General features: G+C 35.6%; 1 protein-coding gene across 1 annotated transcript in view; it reads right to left on the bottom strand.

The window, feature by feature from the left end:
* Positions 1 to 23,144, bottom strand: part of LOC150081491 (uncharacterized) — a 47,512-nt gene that overhangs the window by 12,199 nt on the left and 12,169 nt on the right. Inside the window, exons 4-5 of the mRNA XM_090379350.1 lie at positions 11,550 to 11,604; positions 1,179 to 1,300 (exon numbers count right to left, since the gene is read on the bottom strand). Coding sequence (XP_090235476.1) covers positions 1,179 to 1,300; positions 11,550 to 11,604 — 177 coding nt within the window. The remainder of the gene's footprint in view (positions 1 to 1,178; positions 1,301 to 11,549; positions 11,605 to 23,144) is intronic.

Raw genomic sequence — 23,144 nt, forward strand, 5'->3', positions numbered from 1 at the left:
TTTCTCATATCTAAATTTTCAGTTAAAATTTGGTCTCTGTTTCATTGTCCATATTGAGTTCTGATGCAATTATTCTAATGCTTAAATGACAGTCACTTCTAATCACTGCCCTTACCTGGCCCAATTTTCATCAGTGTTTATGGACACAGGACAACCTGATCATTCACTGTCTTCCACATTCTCTTTTCCTTCTAAAAATCTTTTATGCCATTCAAACACACAAGCTCTCAACATAGGATTTTCTCCAAAAACTTGACATAACAACTCAACTTTCAGTTGACGTTTTCTTTAGTTTTGTTCAAAATTTGAAGCTGAGTTTTTTTTTTTTTTTTTTTTTTTTTTTGTTAGTTGTTGGCACATCGGTTTCTGTGGCCATAATGCACCTCCCAAAGATTTTGCATTTTACTCTGCTCCAAGCCAGAGGTGGGACTCAAACCCAACCTTTGGGTTGCCAGGCAGGCACTTTACCCACCTGGCTAGCCTGGTCAGATGAGGTTGAGTCTTTGTGTGATTCTTTTGTTTGTAATTTTTCAGGCAAGCTGCAAAAACCCAAGGTAATGAAACCTTGTCTTACTGCAAAGCAAATGATCGTGTTGGAAAGTGACTTGGCAGACAACTAGGGAAATGTTCAAGGTAAACTGCTATGTCTTTGTTTTGCAGGTGGCACTTGGTGTGTGGTGGTTGTGCATGCAGTCCCATTATTCAATAGCCACACCTCGTATATACAATAATCATATTCATGTAATCAATCTCATCACAAAAAGATATGCTAAAGGAAACCAAACAGATTTGGAACCAGCACCCAAAAATCTATCTAGCCCATATATGTTTTTTTTTCCCCTGATAAAAAAATACTTGTTGAACTGTATAATCTATAAAAAAAATAATATGAATAATAATTTTTAGAAGATCATATATTTTAAATACAAAAGCACTCTTTAATATTATATATTTTTTTTTGAAATGGAAATTGTCACTTCTGGCAAGAATAAATATTGCATTATACCTTGATGAAAGAAAATACGTAACTGAATTACCCAATTACATATTTTCCTTCATCTTTTCAAGTAGTCTATTATAAATTTCCTTTATAATAGACTACTCGAGAGGAGAAGAGAGAGAAAAATCTTGCCACGACAGTCATCCTATCATACATTTTCCTATACAGAAATACTTACCACTCTCTCGCTTGTTCTTTTTGCTGTATAAAAGCTTATGCCTGAAATCCGTAACAGCTTCTGTGAGATGTCTTGGCTTCTTCATTTCTTTTTCTAACGCTCGAATATTAAACTTGGTTGTTCTAAAAATGTAAAATTCTAGAAATTAAAATCTTTGAAAAGCACAAACATGCTTCAATACACGAACTTGTGTGTTGTAGGAAACAATGTATTTTTAATGAGTTTTCTGAGTACTGCAATAAATTGCAGACTACTTCAAACAAATGGCATTGTTGAAAGTATATTCTATCATTTGTTTAACATGTTTAGTGTCCTATAGTAGTAGTAGTAGTAGTGGCATTTGATGCAAGAAAGCATGTGTATGAGCTTATGCAGCATCAGCCAAAAAAAAAAAAAATCACACCATTCCCTCCAAATGCCTGTCCAGTTCCTCCTTAAATTTATTCAACCTATCAACTTCCAACAATGACAGATGGAAGTTTGTTCCAGCAATTAACCACCCGCTTGCTAAAGGCAAATTACCACACATCCATTCTATATCTGTCTTTTAATTTGAATTTATGCCCTCTTAGGTTCATAATCTGAACAAGTGGAAGGATCCCATCTGAATTCAGCGTGCTCAACCCATTCAAGGCCTTATACACCTCAATCAGATCACCGCACAGGTGCCTAGTCTCCAGCCACTGCAATTTGCAGAACTTAAGCCTCTCTTGGAAAGAGGATCCCTTCATTCCCCTCACCAATCTTGTTGCCCTTCTCTGTACATGCTCAATTAAATCTACATCCTTCCTAAAAATGAGGCCTCCAGACCTCTACGCAGTACTCAAGGCGTGGCCTGACCATTGCCTTATACAGAGGGATAATCACCTCCTTTTCCCTGCTAGCAAAATTCCTATATATCATGGACAAAACCCCGTGACCTGCCCTGGCAGCCTGTCTGCATTGCTCAGAAAACTTCATATCTGACTGCACAATTACTACCAGGTCTTTTTCATTTTCTACCACCTTAAGTGTAGTACCACACAGTTGGTATGTTTCTCTCGGGTTATTTCTACCCATATGCAGTACTTTGCATTTGTCCAGGTTAAACTTCAGTTGCCACTTCTTAGCCCATCTGCCCAAATTATCTAGATCCTGTTGAAGTAGCACACTGCCATTACTGTCATTAACAACCCTGCCAACCTTTGTATCATCTGCAAATTTCGACATTAAGCCTGATATACCTTCATCAATATCATTGATAAATATACAAAACAACAGTGGGCCCAACGCCGAACCTTGTGGGACTCCACTAATAACATTAGTCCACGAAGAGCAACACCCATTGATTACCACCCTCTGTCTTCTGGCACTTAACCATCCTTTTATCCATTGTAGCAACTTACCCTTAATACCATTCTGCTCCAATTTGTACAATAGTCTTCCATGCGCAACAGTGTCAAAAGCTTTCCTGAAATCCAAATATATGATATCAAAATTATTTTTCGCATCCAGTTACTTTGTAACCACATCATAATAACCAATCAAATTTGTCAGACAAGACTTTCCCTTAACAAACCCATGCTGTGTCTGAATTATTGCTGCAGTCCTGTCTAGATGATCCTGCAATGCATCTTTAACCAGTGACTCCATTATTTTAATCGGAACAGAAGTTAAACTAACTGGTCTGTAATTACTCGTGTCACCCTTCGATCCCCCTTTGTGAATTGGGGATACATTTGCACATCTCCAGTCCGTGGGAAACTCCCGAGTCCAAGGATGCTCTCATAATTATGGCTAAGGGTTTGCTTAGTTGCTTTGCCGCCTCCTTTAATATAACTGGATAGATCCCATCCACCTCAGGTGCTTTTCTTATGTTTAACTTCAACAATTTCTCCTCCACTTTGCTCTCAGTTATTACAAAATCATTAAGTATCCTGCTACAATTTGATAACCTTCTGCCATTTTCAAACCTTAATAATTCCTCATGTGTGAATGTAGATGCAAAATACTCATTCAGTTTGTTTGCTATCTCAGCAGGATCATCAACAGTTGAACCATCGATGTCAAGTGGACCAATCAGATTCATCCCCTTCCTTTTAGAGTTTATATAAGTAAAGAAAGCCTTGCTGTTTTTCTTAGCATCTTTTGCCAAGAATTTCTTGTAATCTGCCTTCGCCTGCCTAACCTCCTTTGTGACCTGATTACAGACTAGCTTATATCTGCCATAGGCTTCTGAGTCGCTTGATAATATATAAGCATACCATGCATTTTTCTTCTCTGTCATGAGTCTCATTAGTTCATTTGATAACCATTTAGGCCTAAACCGTGAACAATATTTCTTAATAGGTATGAAACTTTTAGTAGCATCCAAGATTAATTCCTTGAATGCTTCCCACTTAGAATTTACTGTTGGTAACATCGTCAGTTTATCCCACTGTACAGAATTTAAAAACTTTCTGAGACCACTGTACTCACCCTTACTGAAGCAAAAACCGTTTCCTTTACCCATGATGGTAATTATATCTTTAAATAAATCCCACATCAGTACACTGTGATCACTGCCACCTAGTGGTTCTTTTATCTGCAAATTCTTAATACACAAATGATCACTGCTGATAACCAGATCAAGAGTATTACTCTCTCTGGTTGCCTCTTGAACATGCTGCTGCAGAAAACTGTTCTCAAAACCTGTGCTACTGAACTTACTCCTATTCTTTGCCGCATTTTTTCTCTTTCTTATTCCAAAGGTGTTTTTCCTTCTACTTGGAAATTTGCTCATATCAAGCCAGTTCCTAAAAAGGGTGACAAATCCCTCCCATCCAATTATCGTCCTATTGCAATTACTTCTACTCTTTCTAAAGTAATGGAGAAATCAATTAACCACCAACTCTTAAACTACCTAGAAACCTTCCGTCTGATCAACAATCACCAGTATGGATTCCATCAGTGTCGATCCACTGGTGATATTCTGACTTATGTTACGTATTTATGGACTAATTCAATGGAAAGGTTCGGTGAAACACAAGTAGTTGCTCTTGACATTTCAAAGGCTTTTGATCGTGTTTGGCATAAAGGTCTTCTAAACAAGCTTCCATCTTATGGTTTTCCAACTGTTTTTAGTAATTGGTTATCCAGTTTTCTCTCTGATCGCTCACTGAGGGTGATGGTAGATGGCTCTCTGTCTTCTAACTTCCCCACTAATGCCGGCGTCCCCCAAGGTTCAGTTCTTTCCCCCACTCTTTTCCTTTTGTATATTAATGACCTTCTTCCATTGACTTGAAATCCTATCCATAGTTTTGCCGATGATAGCAAATTGCATTCCACTTTCCATTTTGAGAAAACTTTTACTGCTCAATCAGCTTCAACTTCTCGAAAATCTACTACCAATTCCTTAAATGCCGATCTTCAGGTAATTTTCCAGTGGGACAAAGACAACTTAGTTGATTTAAACCCTTCTAAAACTCAGTCTTGTCTTATATCTCACAAAAAGGATTCTTCTGCTCCTATGCTTATCTTTAGTGACACTCCGATTTCTAGGCAAAATGATATATCTCTTTTGGGGATTACCCTGACTTCTAATCTCTCCTGGCACAAGCACATTACAAATATTGCTTCCTCTGCATCTAAAAAACTTGGTTTTCTCTTTCGCTCTCGGCGTTACTTTTCTTCCAAACAGCTGCTCACTCTGTATAAATCGCAAATCCGCCCTGCCATGGAATATTGTTCCCACATCTGGGGTGGTGCCCCCAAAACCTCTCTCAGGTTTCTTGATTCCATTCAGAAGAGGACAGTTAGGATAATTAATGATTCATCTCTAACAGAGTCTCTCCACTCGCTCTCTCATAGACGTACTGTTTCTGCTGCATGCATCTTCTACAGATACTTCCATGGGCACTGTTCTTCTGAATTGGCTTCTATAATTCCCGCTCTCTCTTTCAAAACAGTCCGAACACGTGCTGCCGCCAGCCAACATCCATTTACTGTCCAACTTGAAACTCACAGAACCAACTTTTCATCTTCCTCGTTTATTCATTCAACTGCTGTTTTCTGGAACAACCTTCCTTCATACGTATTTCCTGAAAATTGCAGTCTACAGAAGTTCAAGTCCAATGTCAACAAATATCTTCTTTCGTCTTCTCAACCTCCAACCTAAGCACGATACTAAGTACTATAGGTTCTAATACCTCTCGTGTTTGGGGTTTACATAAAAAAAAAATTATATATAGCAGAAAAATTTTATACCCATGTGTCACAATCATGTTTTCCTTTCCACCCTTAATTGAACACAAAAAAATTGTTAAGTGTTATAAAAACATGTTATATGAAATTAGAGAGAAGAGCAACTCTCGAAACAAGCTATTGTTGCAGTGTCTCACCAAATAAATGGCAGATCAACCTTTTCACAATGCCATTTATTTTAAAGTAGTACAATTACAGGACAACTTGTGAAGACTAAGTTTGTTCTACTATGGACAATAAGACTTTTGCCAGAACTAGTTTTGACAGTTCAATATCTGTTTGCCTCGAAACTGCAATAAAGGACAAGAAAGTCCTTCTAATTTCATATAATTTAAATAAGGCCAAATAGCAATGGTTATTTTATAATTTAAGCTCAAATATATTCCATAAGTCTATTAAAGACAACAGCAAAAATGTAAGTTATACCTAACCACTCTGAGCAAATGCAGAGTTTCTTAGTTCTTGTTCTTCTGGAATAAAATCAAACCGGAAAGAGCAAAATTAATAACATGTACTCATGTTTTGAGTTCCTGTAATTTGGTTTTGTATACTTTCCGTATACAAGGGGGGTTCATTATCCGAGGATAATTGGTTCCAGAAAATTCCACTTAAAACCAAATTTTCTTGATATGTATTATGTACTTGTACATAGAAAAAAAAAAAAATGGATTGAAGGAACTGAAAAATGAGACAATTATTTTATTAGACATTTTTATTATAATATGTTGAACAATGTAAGGTTAAGTAACGTTTATTGAAGTTACACTATTTTTCAGTTTTATGAATAAAGAATGAATCCAGAGTTATTTGTTGTTTTTTTTTTTTTTTTCAGATAAAATTGTGTAGTAGCATTTAGAGGTCTAACTTTGCACTTGACATTTGCTGCACGATCCTGAAGAGGGTAGTTCTCACAAAAATATTCAAATGATTGGTCAATTTTCTCAAGGGCTTCCTTTATTTCTTTAATTTTCAAATTGTGTCATCATTTTCGGCTTCCTCGTCTTCTGTGGGTATTTGGTCTAATTCTGCTAGAGCCTCATTTGTAAGTAGTTTTGCAATTGATTCAAGCAATTGTGCAATATCCCCATCGTCAACTTTGTGGAATCCCACTTCTTTTGCAAGATTTAAATTTCATTTTATAACCCAGTCACATTGCATTCTTCATATTCATGAATAGCATCAGGGTATAACTTTTCCCATGAGCTTTTCTTAATCTAGATGAAATTTCTTTCCAAACTTCTCTAATCATTTTTATACTGTGCAGAATATTAAAACTTTTCCAAAAATCCTCCACGTTATTTTCACTGCATTCTTCTTAAATTATAGATGAAAACCTCATACCTTTTTAGTAGTATTGTTAATCTCTCAACACTCAATCGCGAATGATTATAATATGAACTTACCCCCCGTTGTGACTAGAAAATAGAAGCCAACTGGAGTTGTGAACATTAAAATCACCAAGGAAAATTACCACACTGTTAGGAAAGTTGGACTGGAGAAAGTCAAGTTGCACAGAAAGGAAGTCAAAGAGATCCAAGTGATTAGTGGGGTTGGGAGAATGGTAGAGACAACAGATGCATTTGACAGAATGAGGTATGAGGTAGAGAGATTTGAAGCCAGAGAAGTTCGAAAAGAGAAGATTCTAAATTACCAAGTCTCTGACAGTGAATATTGGAATGGACATTTGCACAAGTACCACCTTTGAGGCAAAAAGAACCATATAGCAAATAATTTGGGAAACTGAGATGAGCAGAAGTTGAATCGACTGATAACTGAGATTCTGTCAGAAAAAGTACATGGTGTTTGGCAGACTGTAAGTGGAAATGGACATCACTGAGATTAGAACTGAGACCCCGTATATTTGTGAAATGAACTAGGCAGTGTGAAACAAATTAGGTTTAGATCTTTTCGCAGATAAGTTTGCTCTATTAGTTTGACAATTCATGGTGTATTCAGAAGTAAGAAAAAGTGGGGGGACATGCTGTATGAAGTAATGAAATTTTGGATATGGCATACACATGGTAAGAATATACTCAAATCCTTAACATAACATGGCCTCAACAATGCACCCCCCCCCACATACACACTACTTGGACTCCCACCAGTGGCGCCTCCATAGCCAGGTGGGAAGGAGCAGCAGTGTGTAGCACACGTGTCTTGATTAGACCGGGGTTCGAACCCATCACTACCAAATACGGAGGATGCGGAAAGGTCAGGGAATGACCACCGCATTTCCCGGAGCAATATGGCCTTAGTTGCTAATGCTCCTAAAAACTAACTAACTAACTCCCTCCAGTCACTATCTGGCAAAGTAGAGGCAGCAAGATTATACTGATTCAGAAGCCTCCCAGAGAGTTACCAATAGTTTCAAGGGTACAGCCCTAAAACTGTGTTCACGGCCAACCTGCGAACACCGTTTTAGGGCTGTACCCTCGAAATGTAAGGAAGTTTCGATTTTGCCATGGTGTTCATCATAACCTCAAAGGACATCAATCATACTGCATAATGATGCTTGTATAAATACCAGAAATATTATATTTTGAAATAATCCAGAGAAATGTCTGCTTTGTTGGGTGTTTCAGTTTCTCAAAATAAGAGCAACTCCCTCCCTAGCTGCTTAAGTTGAGGTGGTTTGAACTGAGTTTGGAGGAATACATCACATTACATCTTCAGACAGCCTCAAAGTCAGTAACTGCCTTTTCATTCACTTCTTCACTCTCTAAATCCTTTTGTTCCTTTTCCTTCACTGCAGAATCACATATTTCTTCAAAAACACTATCATCCTCCTTCACAAAATCAATGAATTGAATAACTGCATGAGAAGTAACTCTTCTATTCCTTCTCTGACCCCATATTCATTGTCTTCATCTTTGTCTTTATGTGTACTTTAGTGGTAGCAACAAACCCTACTTTTGCAAAGCAATTGTTGTAGAACTCACTGTTATATGCATTACCTGCACTGCAGGATATTAAGTTTTAACCCAGCCTTTCTCTCTAAGGTAGCAATTGCTTTCTGAGTAAATTTCTTTTGATACTTGTCTTCATTGAATGAATCAGACTGAGATCAAGGGGCTGTAGTCTACTAGTGCAATTTCTATTTCTACTGGACAGGTAGGACACAGGACCACAAAGAGCAACAATTTTAGATAAGGCCACTAATTTATTAGATCTTATAAATTACATTATTAGATCTTATTAGCTAGACTCACTCCAACAGAATTTTCTGTAATTCTTTGTTTGCTCCAGCTTCAGGTTCTTTTTTTTTTTGATAGTTCCCCATATTTCATTTTTCTTCGACTGTTTTGTCTCTGAATAACAATTTTACTTAATGACAATAGTGCAAGTAAGAGATGGTTAGCCATTTCTGTGCACATCATATTTGAACTGATTCCTATTTTTATGCAATATCTGCTCTAATTTAAATAATAATTACAAATTTATAATGTACAATATGTAAGAGCACTTACACAAAATAAATTGAATGGATTATGCTAAGAACAAGGGATTGTATTTTGTTAGTCTCAAAAAAGAAGATTGATCCTACCATTCCTAATGTACGAATGGCACAAACCCATTTACTGTTACACACAAGGCCAGCAAACAACATGAGTAATTATTGCATAATACAAAATCAAGGTGAAGAGACTAAATGCAGAAGAAATAAAGAAACACTAAAACAAGAACTTCTAATCTGGAAGAAATTATTTATTTATTGGGGGGTTTTAATCACGACCACAAAAAGGCGAATTGTTGTGGTCATTGGAAAAAATGTTGAAAATCACAAATCGAGAAATCTAAATTCAGGGCTTTTAATGTCTTTGTTTTGCAAATTATTAATTTAACATTGATTATTATTTGTCCTATCTCTGAATAAATATTTATTCGCTTTTTATCTGAGAGCCATGAAGTTACAATACACAATTGTCAACTCACTTTAACACTAAGGTATCCCTTTGGCAAGAGGAATAATACCTGAAATGAGTCAGGAAAGATGTGGAATTTTATTTAGCACTGTTTCAAGTTGATTATACTAATAACTCTTCTTTAATGCTAATACAGTAGAGCGTCGATAATCCGAACTGGGACTGGGGGTAGTTCAGACCACCGATTTGTTCTGATTTTCAAACTTATCAAAAATACAGTTCTAGAGAAAAAAAAAAAAGGTTTGGTAAGTTTAGAAATAAAAACCCTGAGTTGTACTTTACATATTTTTATTCATAGGTAACACAAAACAAATGGAACTTTCAGCTATAATAACACATATGTATACGCCTTTAACGAAAATAATTACTTATTTTTTCCTGGGCTATTTTCGAACATCCTTTCTTTGTTGTCAGATCTCTCACTCTTTTCAGCAAGAGTAGTTAAGTTGGACAGTATTCAACTTGTTGCTCGCACCTAGCCTTCGTGGGTAGCACAATTAGAATCACCATCCTCCCCACCCTGGATGTAAAGGACCAGAGTTTGAGTCCCATCAACAACGGGAAAAATTTTTATGGGCCTTTTTCACAACATGGCTGAGTTAGTCGAGTCTCGTGAGAGGGTAGCACGGTTTTTCTCCCCAAAACTTGGATTTTCATCCAGCAAACAGAAAGTCGACCACAGAACGTGCAATTTGCAGACAGTATACACGGAGTAATATGGGCTTTGTTGCTGATGCTCCCAGAACCCAACTACAACAACAACAAACAGTATCTTTGAGGGATCGGTCATTTGAAGTTCTCAGTTTTTTTTTTTTGCATCCATCATATGAATCAAATTTCAATGTGAACTTTAAAATATTTTCATTGTTTTTAATTTCTGTTATGGTTGATTTTCCAAACTCATAAAATTTTGCTAATTGTAAAATCTTGCTAACGAAGATACACTTTCTCCCTTTGAAAGCCTGTTTAAAATCTCAATCTTTGATTTAATTGTTAAAATTTCTGCTTCCTTTTAAAAGGCAAAGAAGCAGACCATAACTTCAGTACGGTAAAATAAAACTCTGTAAATGTTCAGAATCTCTTCATTCCTATACAGAAACTTTGTAAATATTTTACTCTGTATCTCACTTGTGCGATAGTGTTAGTCGCAATTTCTGCAAGCCATGTTCTTTGTTATTGATTGATGTTTATTTTTTTTATTTTTATTTTTTTTTACTGTTTCAGATTTTACAACTCAAAAAAAAAAAAAAGTCAGTGAACAGAAATAGCAGATTACAAAGTGTTATGTTTAGTTAATACTGTATATATATTAATTAAGCTATGCACATAAGTGTAACTTTTTTTTTTATTTTGCTAACCTGTGGATAATATTCTTCTATATTTTGCTATATAGAAGAATATTATCCACAGGTTATTTAGAATATTAGAATATATTCTATATTTTGCTAACCTGTAGATAATATTCTTCCAATTTTCACGTATCATTTAATTTTGTTAATTGATAAGATAAAATAAAAGTATAAATTTGTTGTTTGTTGTTTGTTTGTTTGTTATTTGGTTTTTAGGAGCATTAGTAACTAAGGCCATATTGCTCCGGGGATATGCAGTGGTCATTCCCTGACCTTTCCTCATCCTCTGTATTTGGTGGTCACGGGCTCGAGCCCCAGTCTAATCAAGAAGCGTGTGCGACGCACTGTTGCTCCTGTCCACCTGGCCAAGGAGGCGCCATATAAATTTGTGATTTATATCTTCATTTTTATAGCCTGTGAATAAAATTCCTCTGATTTTTGCTTATTAAAATTGCAATTTAATAGAATCAAAATTCAATTCGAACGTGATTACAATATCTGGCACTTACTGCAATTATTTCAAGGCACCAGCATAAAAATAAATAAATAAATGCTGGCTCATTTCGATTTTCAACACTACTGTAGTTAACCGATTAGTTTAACTCAGCAATGAAGGGGAGTTGTAAAATGGTACACACTGCGATACTGCTTTTATATAAAAGATATAAACAAACAAAATAGTTTTTTAAAAAATTTCTGTTCATATTCTAGGACAGCCATACTGCAAGGCAAGTGCTGATAGCTTCCCTGTTATGGCATACAAGCAGCAATTGTTTAACAATGGACCAAATATTTTTTTTGGAAAGAAATATGAAAAAAAAAAAAAAAAAACTTTTCCTGTTAACACAATATTGTTAATGCAATAAAAATGCACTCACCCATAAATACTAGTGAACTCCTCTTTTAACTTAATTTTCATTTGATCTGTTTCTTCTGGAAGAGTAAATAAATAATAATTGGTAAATAAGGAACAGTACTTGACAAATATTTCACAGCAAGCTGTGTTAATATAATTAATGCATTTATGAAAAGTTAAACATAGTCTACAGTTAAAGAAAAACACAGATTACGCATACATCTGCTGCTTTTGTAAAACATTACAATCGTGCATTCAATATCTCTGTAAAATTTTGTACAGAGTCCTTATAGAATGTACAATCAGTCCTCGTATAACACGTGTTTACACTACACGAATTCGATCATACACGATTTATAAATAGGGGAACGATATTTTATATAACACGAACCAAATTCGCTTATGCACGATTCGCCTTTGTGTTTACAAGAAATAGCAGTCCAATGCAGAATCACCCCAACTGAACGCAACACGATAGGAATGAAGAGAAGATTCTGAAAATGTATTTGTTTTTTATATCAGTGAAGGGGAAACACATTTCACCATAACAAAGTAAAAATCAACACAATTCCAGCTATCGGTATAATCGCAAATGAAATTAGATCGAGTTTACTACCGGTTTGTAACAGATTCACTAGCAGAAACGCAACTAGAAACTGTTTTTATTGTTTTATGGTAGTAACCCCTAGAAATGTGCTTTAGTAAAATGCGAGGTGTTAATAGTGTATCTCTGCCTTTACGGTGTTGTTCATCCAGTTGCTACACAAGTGCGCAGCTTTGTTTATGTGTATCAAGCGTGCCTCCTCGTTTTGTAATTGTGCTTTATTCCCTAAAAAATAAGTAAAATACTTAAAAGGTGTGAAAAGGAAGCGTCCTGGTGAAGACACTGCAGATTCCAAGAGAAAAAGAAAAGCAATATTGATAAACAGAGGCGGACTGGGTCAAAAATTCTTATCCGGGAAAATTTATAGTGGCTTCATACTATGGTTTATGGCCAAAACACACCGGCCTATGGCCCACCGGGGTTTCCCCGGTAAGGCTTATGGCCAGTCCGCCTCTGTCGATAGAGAAAAAATATGAAATTGTGAAACGCTCTGAGCGAAATGAAAGACCATGTGATATTGCACGTGCTACAGACCTAAATGAGGCAACGCCGAGAATTACAAAGAATGCAGAGAAAATAAAAACTTTCATAGCAGGAACAACTCAAAGTGTAATTAAAATCCATTAGATTAAGACACAAAGAATTGGAAGAGATGGAACGGCTGTCATCTCTTTGGACAGAAAATCAAACAAAAAACAAGTTTGCTTACGATAGAAGCAAAAGCATTAGGAATATTTTATTATGTAATACTCGTAATAAAATACGTAAGTATTTTATTATGATTATTTATTGTGTTTGGTAATGTTTTGGTTACAAATGTGTGTTCAATCTTGGGTGGTCGGCACCTAACCCTATTTTTCCCCTAGGGCCTGTTGTTTATATTGCACGATTTTGCATTGCACAAGGGTTTCTAGGAACACAACTATCGTGCTATACGAGGACTGACTGTACTATAATGGGGGATTTTAACTGAAACTTGTGGGTTGGTCACTTGCAAGACGTTTGTTGATTTACTGGATAATTGTTTTCTACAGTAGCATGTTCAAGAAGCAACCAGAGAGAGAGTAATACCCTTGATCTGGTTATCAGCAGTAATTATTCATGCATTAAGAAAATGCAGTTCAAGGAACCACTAGGTGGCAGTGATCACAGTGTACCGATGTCAGATTTACTTAAAGATATAACTACAATCAGCGGTAAAGGGAATCCATTTTTGCAAAACGTGTTTTGACAAAAAAAAAAAAAAAAAAAAAAGAACTGGACACACTGCACTGCTAAGCAAAGATAAACATGAAGATCAATATTTATTACAGCCGCCCAAAAAAAATAACAGTGAAGAATTGTACCACGAACAGGTGCATCTCTTATTCAAGTACATAAAATGATATTAAAAAAAGTTAGGCTTTCATCCTAATCATATTCATGTGATGCATCAAATAACTTGATAAAGAAAAAAGAATTTCATTGAATATGATAAAGTCTGTGCAGGTATTCAAAAAGGTGGGCACTGCCAACATTTATATTTTTTTTATAATTACTTATCATTATAGTTATTACTTAATTGCAGAATCTGATAGTAAAAGAATCAATAGATTTTTAATTACTGACAACTGGGTTAAGCAAATTTTGAATTGCCCTGAATAATATCTGTATGTTTCATATGCCATCACAACACACATCATTCATGAAGTGAGAAAGATAACATTTTCTTGTCTGCATGCTCAGTACAGAGTGTTTTGGCAAAATGAACTCTGATATCAAACCAAATGCAGGCTGCTACTGAAGGAGGTACGTATTAATACTAATAGCCCATGAGTGGCCAGCAACAAGAGTCAAACTTTGTATTGCTAGGAATATCCCTCATTAAATAAGGGATGCTCATAGCAATTCAAAGTTGTAACCAATTACATGGTAATTTCCCCTCAAGGAAAATGGTGGAAAATGCAAAAAAAAAAAAAAATTAATAATAAATAAATAAAATAATAACAATAATAATAAATAAACTAAGGTATGCATTGCATTATATTTTGTGTTTGTTTATAGGAAACTTCTATATTGTACTCAAGTTGTTATAAAACTTCATGTAATGGTCATGATGAGTAAGCCATGAGGTGGGATGTATAGCAGCAGTAAATCTTAAGGGTGATAGATAGTTAACAGGAAAAATGGATTAACCTATCAACATGAAATTTGGTATTACCTTAACAATGCTCTAAATAAGTCCTGGACTGATTATAGCAATTCCTCCCCATTCACAGCAATGTTTGTGTGTGAGGAGGAACTGAAGGCTACAGAATCAGAATAAAGGGACCCAATAAATTGTGCAGAAAATCTGATGTTGATCAAACCTTTTCTTCTCAAATAATGCCCAAACATCTGAAACATACTTTCATTTGTGTATGCAGATTTCTGTGGGAGTGTGAGAATATCATAATTGAGCCTAAAACTTCCCAGGGAATATACAATGAAAGTCTGGTGCTGATCCACTTTCATATGTACAGATTTCTGTATGCAGGTGGAAAGGCTACAAAATCAGAACTAGACCCATTACTTTCTTCCCAGAAACTTACAGAACATAAGATGAAAATACAGTATCAGCACACCTATTAATAATAATCAAGGTAAAACCCGAATAACTAATGCCACTAAATGCAAAGGCAAATTAATTTCCCTTTACTTGTTCATTGGAGAGAATTATCAATGATGTTACAATGCACCACCTGTTGTTCAAATCATATTTGACTGAGAAGCAATAATTTTGCGTATTTTATAGGCTGGTATACCCATTTTATAAATGATGTTTCTTTTTATTTAATAAAGGCATTACTACATTTGGAAAACATGTAAATCTCTGAATGGAACTGAATTTTATATGGATTTAGAAGGATAAGATCTTATTCTTCTGTTGCATCTGTTACAGTCATATTTCCCCCAGTTATCCCTAGGCCTCATTGCACAAATTTCTGCCATCAGAGCTAATTCTTTTTCTTCAAGTGTTATGGCTGCATTTAACAGCATTTTATTACAGCTCACATTATTAATGACTAATTGCGTCAATTTTATACCAATGACTTAAGACAACACTTAGCTTTCAATACTTGTTTCTTAATGCAAAGTCATCATTAAAAATTTCTAAATAATATATGCAACTTTATATTTTCAATCAGAGCTATTTTAGTGTGAAAGTCATGTATTCTCCATTTCTGCTATCAGAGTTCAGTTTCCTTTCATACATTTATATCAACAGATGGGGGAGCAGGAGCTATGATTCATCTTAAAAGCTTTCCTGGGACCAATGAAACACATACAGAAATTGTGACATTGATTGAACTTTTTCATATTAAATAATATCCAAACGTCTGATAACATACTTCCATTACAAGTGAGATAATGCATGCAGTGCATTACATTTCAGGTGCATTCTGTTTTTTCTTAAAATTAATTGAATTTTTTTTCTGTGATTAACTGAAGTGACAAGTAAATATAGTTTTTTTTTTATCAATCAATTACTAACATTATAACTTTATAGAACACTAACAAAACATTACAGTTTTATATTCTCAAAGCTTAGCCATACAGTTTAATTGCAAGAGTATAATATTTATTGCTCTTTCCCATATACTTTTAAATATTTTTTCTCTCCACATATACAGTCACCATTGAATTATGACTACCTACTCAATAGTGAGAAAAAGTGGGTGGGACATGCTGTATGAAGTAATGAAATTTTTGGATATGGCATACACACGCAAAGTTATATACCCAGATCCTTGACATAACGTGGCCTCGACAATGCTCCCCGCATATGGACGGCCTCCGTAGCCAAGTGGGCAGGAGCGGGAGTGCAGTAGCACACGCTCTTTGAGTAGACCGGGGTTCAAGCCCGTGACTGCTGAATACGGTCGATCTGCCAACCTGCACTGGACCAGTATGGCAGATTATGGTCCATTTCCCTTCAGCATGAATTGTTGAGGAGGCTTCCATCCTGCAGTGGTTTGATAATGGCTGCACTTCACTTTACTACTTTTACCTAACAATGTGTCGGGCCACCATTTACACGGATAACAGCTGCCATTTGCCTGGGCACTGACTCCACTAGATGTCTGAAAGCATCCGTAGTCTGCAAGGCTTTCCATAGTGTCGGAACAGATGAAGACTGCATGTCCATACACCTCACTTCCCATCCAAAAACATTCCACAGGTGTTCAATTGAATTGAGGTCAGGTCAATTTGGAGGCCAATCAAGGTAAGTGATATCTTCATTTTGTTCCTCAAACCACTTGTATACAGTGAGGGCCTGATGACACAGCACTTGGAAGATGCCATTTTTCTCCAGGAAAATATGCAACATAGCAGTGCACACACACTGTCTCCTAATAGCTGCCAGTAGACCTCACCAGTGAAACATTGGTCCTTATGCAACAGAGGTCCTAGTTCTTGCCAGCAAAATATGCTCCATATTAAGCAACCAATTACCTGGATAGTGGGCACCATGCACAATGGGTCCACAGATTTGTGTTGCTTGTACCACACATGAAGTCACAAACACCCACCTTGAGTCATCCGTCAGTGTGTCTTTGTGTGCCAGATGAGTCCACATATTTGGATTATCTGACCAGCACACTTGTTCCCAGTCCTTCAGTGTCCAACCAGCGTTTTTTTTGACACCACAACATTTGTCGTCAACAATGATCAGAGATGGGGAGAGGGTGTCTCTTGGGTTGTCTGCCACGGAACCCAATATGTCTGAGTGTGTAGTGATCATCATTTGGGATATTGTTCTTGCATTCCCCATATTGTACTGCGATTTCAACTGTAGTACAGTGACCTGCCACTGAGATCGTACAACATGCTGCACTCTTCACTTACCACAAACACCCACCTTGAGTAATCTTTTACAGTTCTGTTGGTGGTAGATGGTTTGACCTGTCTGACACCATTCTTTGTACACTTTAACCATGGTGGGTTAAGGTGTACAATTCATGAGCAACCAACAAGATGTGCAGTTTCTGGTATGGAGGCACCTAATGCACGAGCTCCCACAATCATGTACTTTTAAAATTCTGTGATACCTTTACTGTCCCATAACTGTTACTTTGACTTGCACAACCAGATGCAAATTACCACTGCTCTAGTGTCAGAAACTGTTTGGCTATTTATACAGCGAGCTATGCAGCAGAGTCCATTACATTTGGAATGGTCATAATTCAGTGATCACTGAATGTACGTATCTGTTTGAAGCAACACCACATTCATAAGTCTTACATAACAATGCACAGGAAGCATGCATGGACCGTCTAAAGCTAATTCTACTGTGTTATAACTATATTTAATCTATAAATTTCTTTTTTCCATAAAAACTGTTTGGAAAAATAAACAGTAATTGCCAGATTTCTATTTGTCTGATTTTCATGAAATTTTATATTTGTTTTATATAGGTTTGGCTTGACATCCCAATGGGATGTCAAGCCAAACCTATATAAAAAATTTCAGTACTTAATTTGTGCCTGTAAATTTCTGTTGGCTGAAAGTTATTCTAGTTATGTCTCAGCCAATCATTGAGAAGCAACAATCCACTTCAGGAATCAGTGGAGCAGACTTGGAGTAGAGATGTCTTGGCTTAAACCACATGTATTTACCAAAATGAACTGTTCCACTACATATTACCAGCTGATACCAATGCAGTCACAATCATTTTATCATCATGCTTTTTAGGAACATTTGCAAATGTATAATCCATTCAATCATTTGCTTGCATGTAACAACCCAACTTCCAATGAAGTTGTGTTGTTACACAGGCTGTTTTGTTTATATTTGTTTGTTTTAGAAAAATTTGCCTGGTCATCCCAAATTTTATTAAAACTAGACAAACAGAAATACTAAAATTCTCCTCCACCCCCCAACACACATCAAGTTATGAACAAGATAAAACTATGCTTCAGATGTTTGAGAATTACTTGATAAGGAAAAGTTGGATCTATACTTTGCCCCTGGGAACGTTTTAGACTCAATTCTGTTTACATCATTTTCCCACTGTTCCCCCACCCACATCCATAAAAATCTAAATATATAAATGACTGTACATTTTGGGTGTTTGGGCATTTACTGTGAGGAAAGTCAGATCAACATCAAATTTTCAAATGTCTTGTTCAGAAGGTTTCATGCCTAATTCTGATTCCACAGTCTGCTTAGTTCCACCCAACAAAAATTTAAATATAAATGACAGTATGTTCAGGTATTACTTAAAAAAAAAAAAATAATAATCAGATTGATACAAGATTGTCAACATACATTATGTCTGCTCCCTGGAAGATTTTACACTAAATTCCAAAGCTCTAGTCCCTGTCAATCACAATCATTAAAGACCAATCAAAGATGAGTAGAAAGAAACATAATATCAATACAGGCTGAAGGATGGCAAACTGATTGAAGCAAAACATTCATGGCAAACTTTATGATGTGTTTCATACAGATAGTAAATTTACAATTATATTCATATTCAATTAAAAAAAAAAAATTAGCCACAGCCTTTTCTGTCAAAGAAAAATAACTTGGCTGTCATCACAGCAATCTCACTGATCTGATTGTAGGATCACTTTGGAACTACCAAAATTTCCACCTGGAATAAAAGCATGGCTGTCAAAGCTCAGCCATTTAGGGGAATCCTACAAAAATCAATAACCAACCTCTTACTAAGTTTTTTCTCAAGACAGTAGCATAAATATAGTTCTGCCATCACAATGATGATGTACTGATCCAACCTGATGAATTATTACAAATTCAATTATTTAATATACTTGTATGGCTTTACAAATAAATCTTGTAAATGTTTGACTTAGTCTGGCAGCCAGCAGACCTTTTATCATAAGGTTCTAAGACCATTTATGGCTGTTGTATGTTTTCTGGCTCTCAAATGAGCTTTCGAAGGCATTAAGTTAAAAAATTTTTAACTTAAATATAATCATATTTAGTGAACCAGTCTGTCATCCAGTGGGGCACTTCAGAAAATGGGTTTTGCATCAAATTAGAATCTGGTTTGCAAATCACAAAAATGTCCAGTTTTTGAGATAGCTGGATTTGAATGATTTACCATATTAATTTTTTAGCCTTTGCCTTTCTAGCAAGTTAAAAAAATAATATTATTACAGTTTTTTTTATTTTTTTAATTGTTTTAATTTTTAATTTAATTTAAGAATTTTAAGGCACGTGTAAAACTTCTGATGAATTCGGTGTGTGCAGGGAGGGGGGGGAATATGGTCGGCCTTTTGTCTTTTCAGTTTCAGTTTTCTTCAGTGTCGTGTGAAGTGCACAATGTCTTCTCGTAAGCATTTAACTTTAAAAAATAGTCGAACTAATTAATGTGCATGATCGGCAAAAAAATAGTGTTCGCAATCTCGCTGTAAAATTCAAAATCGGGAAGACGCAGGTAAGCGACATCCTAAAGAAAAAAAATGAACTGCTCAAACAATTTTGGCAACACGTAAATGATCAGGTTCAAAAATCATTCCCGAAAACTGTTGGACTTCAAATTTGTCGCGCACGTGCTAAAAAAATTCCCATTAATGGGCCTATTATTAGGGAAAAGGCTTTGGAGGTTGCGAAATCTATGGGAGTAAATGAGTTCAAAGCTTCTGTGGGATGGCTAGACAAGTTCAAAACTCGGCATAAAATTTCTTGGAAAACCATAAGTGGTGAAGGTGGATCTGTTGATACTGTGGTTGTAACAGAGTGGACCGTCAAATTGGAAGATTTATGTCTTGATTTTGAAGCTAAGGATATTTACAACTGTGACGAAACAGGGTTGTTTTTTTAAAACTCTTCCTGAAAACACAATGAGTCTAAAAAACGAAAAGTGCCAGGGCGGAAAAATTTCTAAGGAACGCTTGACTGTACTATTGTGTACAAATATGCTGGGAGACTTTGAACAACCTCTTGTCATAGGAAACCCACAAAATCCTCGTTGTTTCAAGGGCATAAAGTTGAATCTTTTGGATGTTGACTGGAAGTCTAATAAAAAAGCGTGGATGACACGAGATATCATGAGCGAATGGATAAGTCACTTTAACCAAAACATGATTCGTCAAAACAGAAAAATTATTCTTTTCATGGATAATGCTGCATCTCACCCGCACATTGAATTGTCCAAAATTCAAATCATTTTTCTGCCACCAAACACATCTGCAGAGTGTCAGCCCTTGGATCAAGGGATAATAAAAAATTTTAAACTTCACTACAGAAAACGTATTTTAAGACATCTCATTGCAAACATGAATGATGTAACACGTGCGAGTGACCTTGCAAAGAAAATCAGCATCCTAGATGCGATTCAATGGATTTCCTCTTCAGTAAACGCAAAAATTGAAGTTGTGAACAGCAATGTGGAGCACCAAGAAGAACAAGAACTTCAACATCTATTGATAATGTACGATACTTCCGCTACAAGTGACCCTGGCTACAAAGATATAGACTCAAACCTAACTACAGAAGATGGTGCTCTAGATATCAACGACATTATCATCGATATTTTTCAAGAAGTTCCTCATGAGGATGACGAAATGGAAGGAGGTCATTCTGTCGAAGAACATATTAACGACGAACCACCGATGAAAACAGAAGAAGTGCTCGTACAAATCAATCGTTTAAAAATGTTTTTTTGCCACTGAAGGACTTTCGATGGTTTCTTCACTCCAAACAAACGTTGAAAACAAAATTATCAGCCGGAAGAAGGTGCAGAAGAAAATAAGTGATTACTGTATGTATTTTTCTTAAGATAAAGTCACAATATGCATAGCACAATTGTATGTATATTATTTACAAAAATATTGTGCAAAATCTGTATATAATTTAATTTAATTTTACATCAAGCGTTTAACGATTTTTCTTTATCTCTTGTGTATGTTATTGTATATTATTTACAAAAATATTGTTCAAAATATGTATATATTTTAATTTAATTTTACATTAAACGTTTGATTTTTCTTTCTTTCTTTTTTTTTTTTTCCTCCCTCAGACTTCTTGTTAGCGGACACTTCTCTCTAACGGACACATTTTCGTTCCCCATGGCTGTCCGTTAAAGGGAAGTTTCACTGTATATGCATATGCTCGCTAAGACTACCTTATTTCTTCTTGCAGATAGAGCAGTGGTTCCCCAAGTTCTGTGTGTTTCCCCTGGGGGCACACTTGCTATTTTTGTGTGCGTGTGTGTGTGTGGGGGGGGGAATATGGTTTATGAAGCACTTTTTTAATGAAATATGGACCCAACACCTCACTAATCTAGGTATACAAGTGTATTTCATTATTATTTCTTTTAAGATTAAATGTGGTGAAGTATATATTACTTTATAAAAGTATATAGTTAAATTTTGTTAAATCTGTTTATTTGCACTTGTTCTGACCTTTTCAGTACACATATTATTGAGACGACAAGGACAGCCTATTACGACAAAGTGCTTAATCTCCTCTTTTAATACCCCTGCTACTCATTTTTAGTTCTACCATAACAGACACATTACCAACATTTAGTGCCAGACAGTTTTTTTGAAGGAATTCCATAGTGTTGAATCCAGAGTGTTTGTGCTGGGGGGGGATGTAATCTTCAGGGGTACATGTACCAAGGGGAAGAATGCAAACTTTGGGGAGGGAGGCTATATGTGGTATATGTGTATATTTATTATTATTATTTAATATTTACAACATATTTATATATATTACAAACAAATCTGTATATGAATGTTATAATAAGAGAATATGAGAAAACAAAATAGGAAACAAAAGGAAATATTTATTATTTAACATCTAAATACCAATAGTCAGTTCACAAAAACCACATTACTGACAATAATCATAGTTTAATTATATGAAAATCAGAAATTAAAATTTGCAAAAAAAAAAAAAAAAAAAAAATCACACAAATTATAATCAAACATACAAGTATTAGAATAATACTATTCTTCTTTGCTTTTTCTTTGCATATGTATCAATCACTTCATTTATTAATTTTTCCAATAACTTATTCGGGTCTTCTAAGCGTATCTTCATGCAATCTTGCAATATTACAGATACAGATACGTATAATTAAAATGATCATAAAATGTATTGTTTATAGGCTGCAAACTATCTTGTTTGCAATATACAAAGGAAGAATTAGCCACAAGTAGCTCTTGCTATGAAAAAAACAAATGAAGGGAATCTGAAAACCATAAAGCAAAACTGCCAACGATTGAAATAGAGGCTGCAGTACTCTCCTCTCTCTCTGCCCAAACATTGTTTAGCTCTCCCCCTGAAAACCGCAGGACACTTTCTAATTACAATAGGACCAATTCAGGCAAACCTATTCACAGCCTGCGATACAGTAGGTCTTGTTAGCAATATACAAACAAAGAATTAGTCACAAACAGACCATTTGTCTGAAACACTATCAAGAGGTGGTTTGTGTACCATTTTCATTTTATGTACCACCTAATGAGTACCACACTTATTTTCTTAGATCACACTTAGTTTCTGTGATTTTTTTTGCTGTGTTTATTTGACAAATTTATTGAATTTGTGTTTTATAATTACAGCATTGGGTAAACTGATAATATGACCCCTAAAGAGTGCAGCAAGAAGAAAATTTCAATTAAAATTAAACAAAAAATGGGCCGAAAATTTCAACATCCGAGGTCTTTGAATAAAATTAAAAATTACTATTTTTCACCGGGGTGGGGGGATTTTATTCCACTGGGGTGAAAATCACCCCAGGTCACCCCCCCCCCGGACTCGACACTGATCCCATATGCTTTCAGGTTGTTCAGATAATGCCTAATGTTGTACCCTGTAGAGTCACCTTCCAATGCTGGCATTGCAACAAGTTGCTTCTGATTTGACAATTTTCTTAATTGCAAAAGGGGTACATGTACCAAGCTAGGAATAACCACGATTACTGCCATCTATAACAAGCAAAAATGGTAAATTTTTCTAGGAAAATTGGACCATATTTGACCATTATTGTGCATTTTTACTAACAATGCCTAT

Source organism: Mastigoproctus giganteus, chromosome 8, assembly GCF_048544385.1.
Source record: "Mastigoproctus giganteus isolate SK-2022 chromosome 8, ASM4854438v1, whole genome shotgun sequence".
NCBI lineage: Eukaryota > Metazoa > Arthropoda > Arachnida > Uropygi > Thelyphonidae > Mastigoproctus > Mastigoproctus giganteus.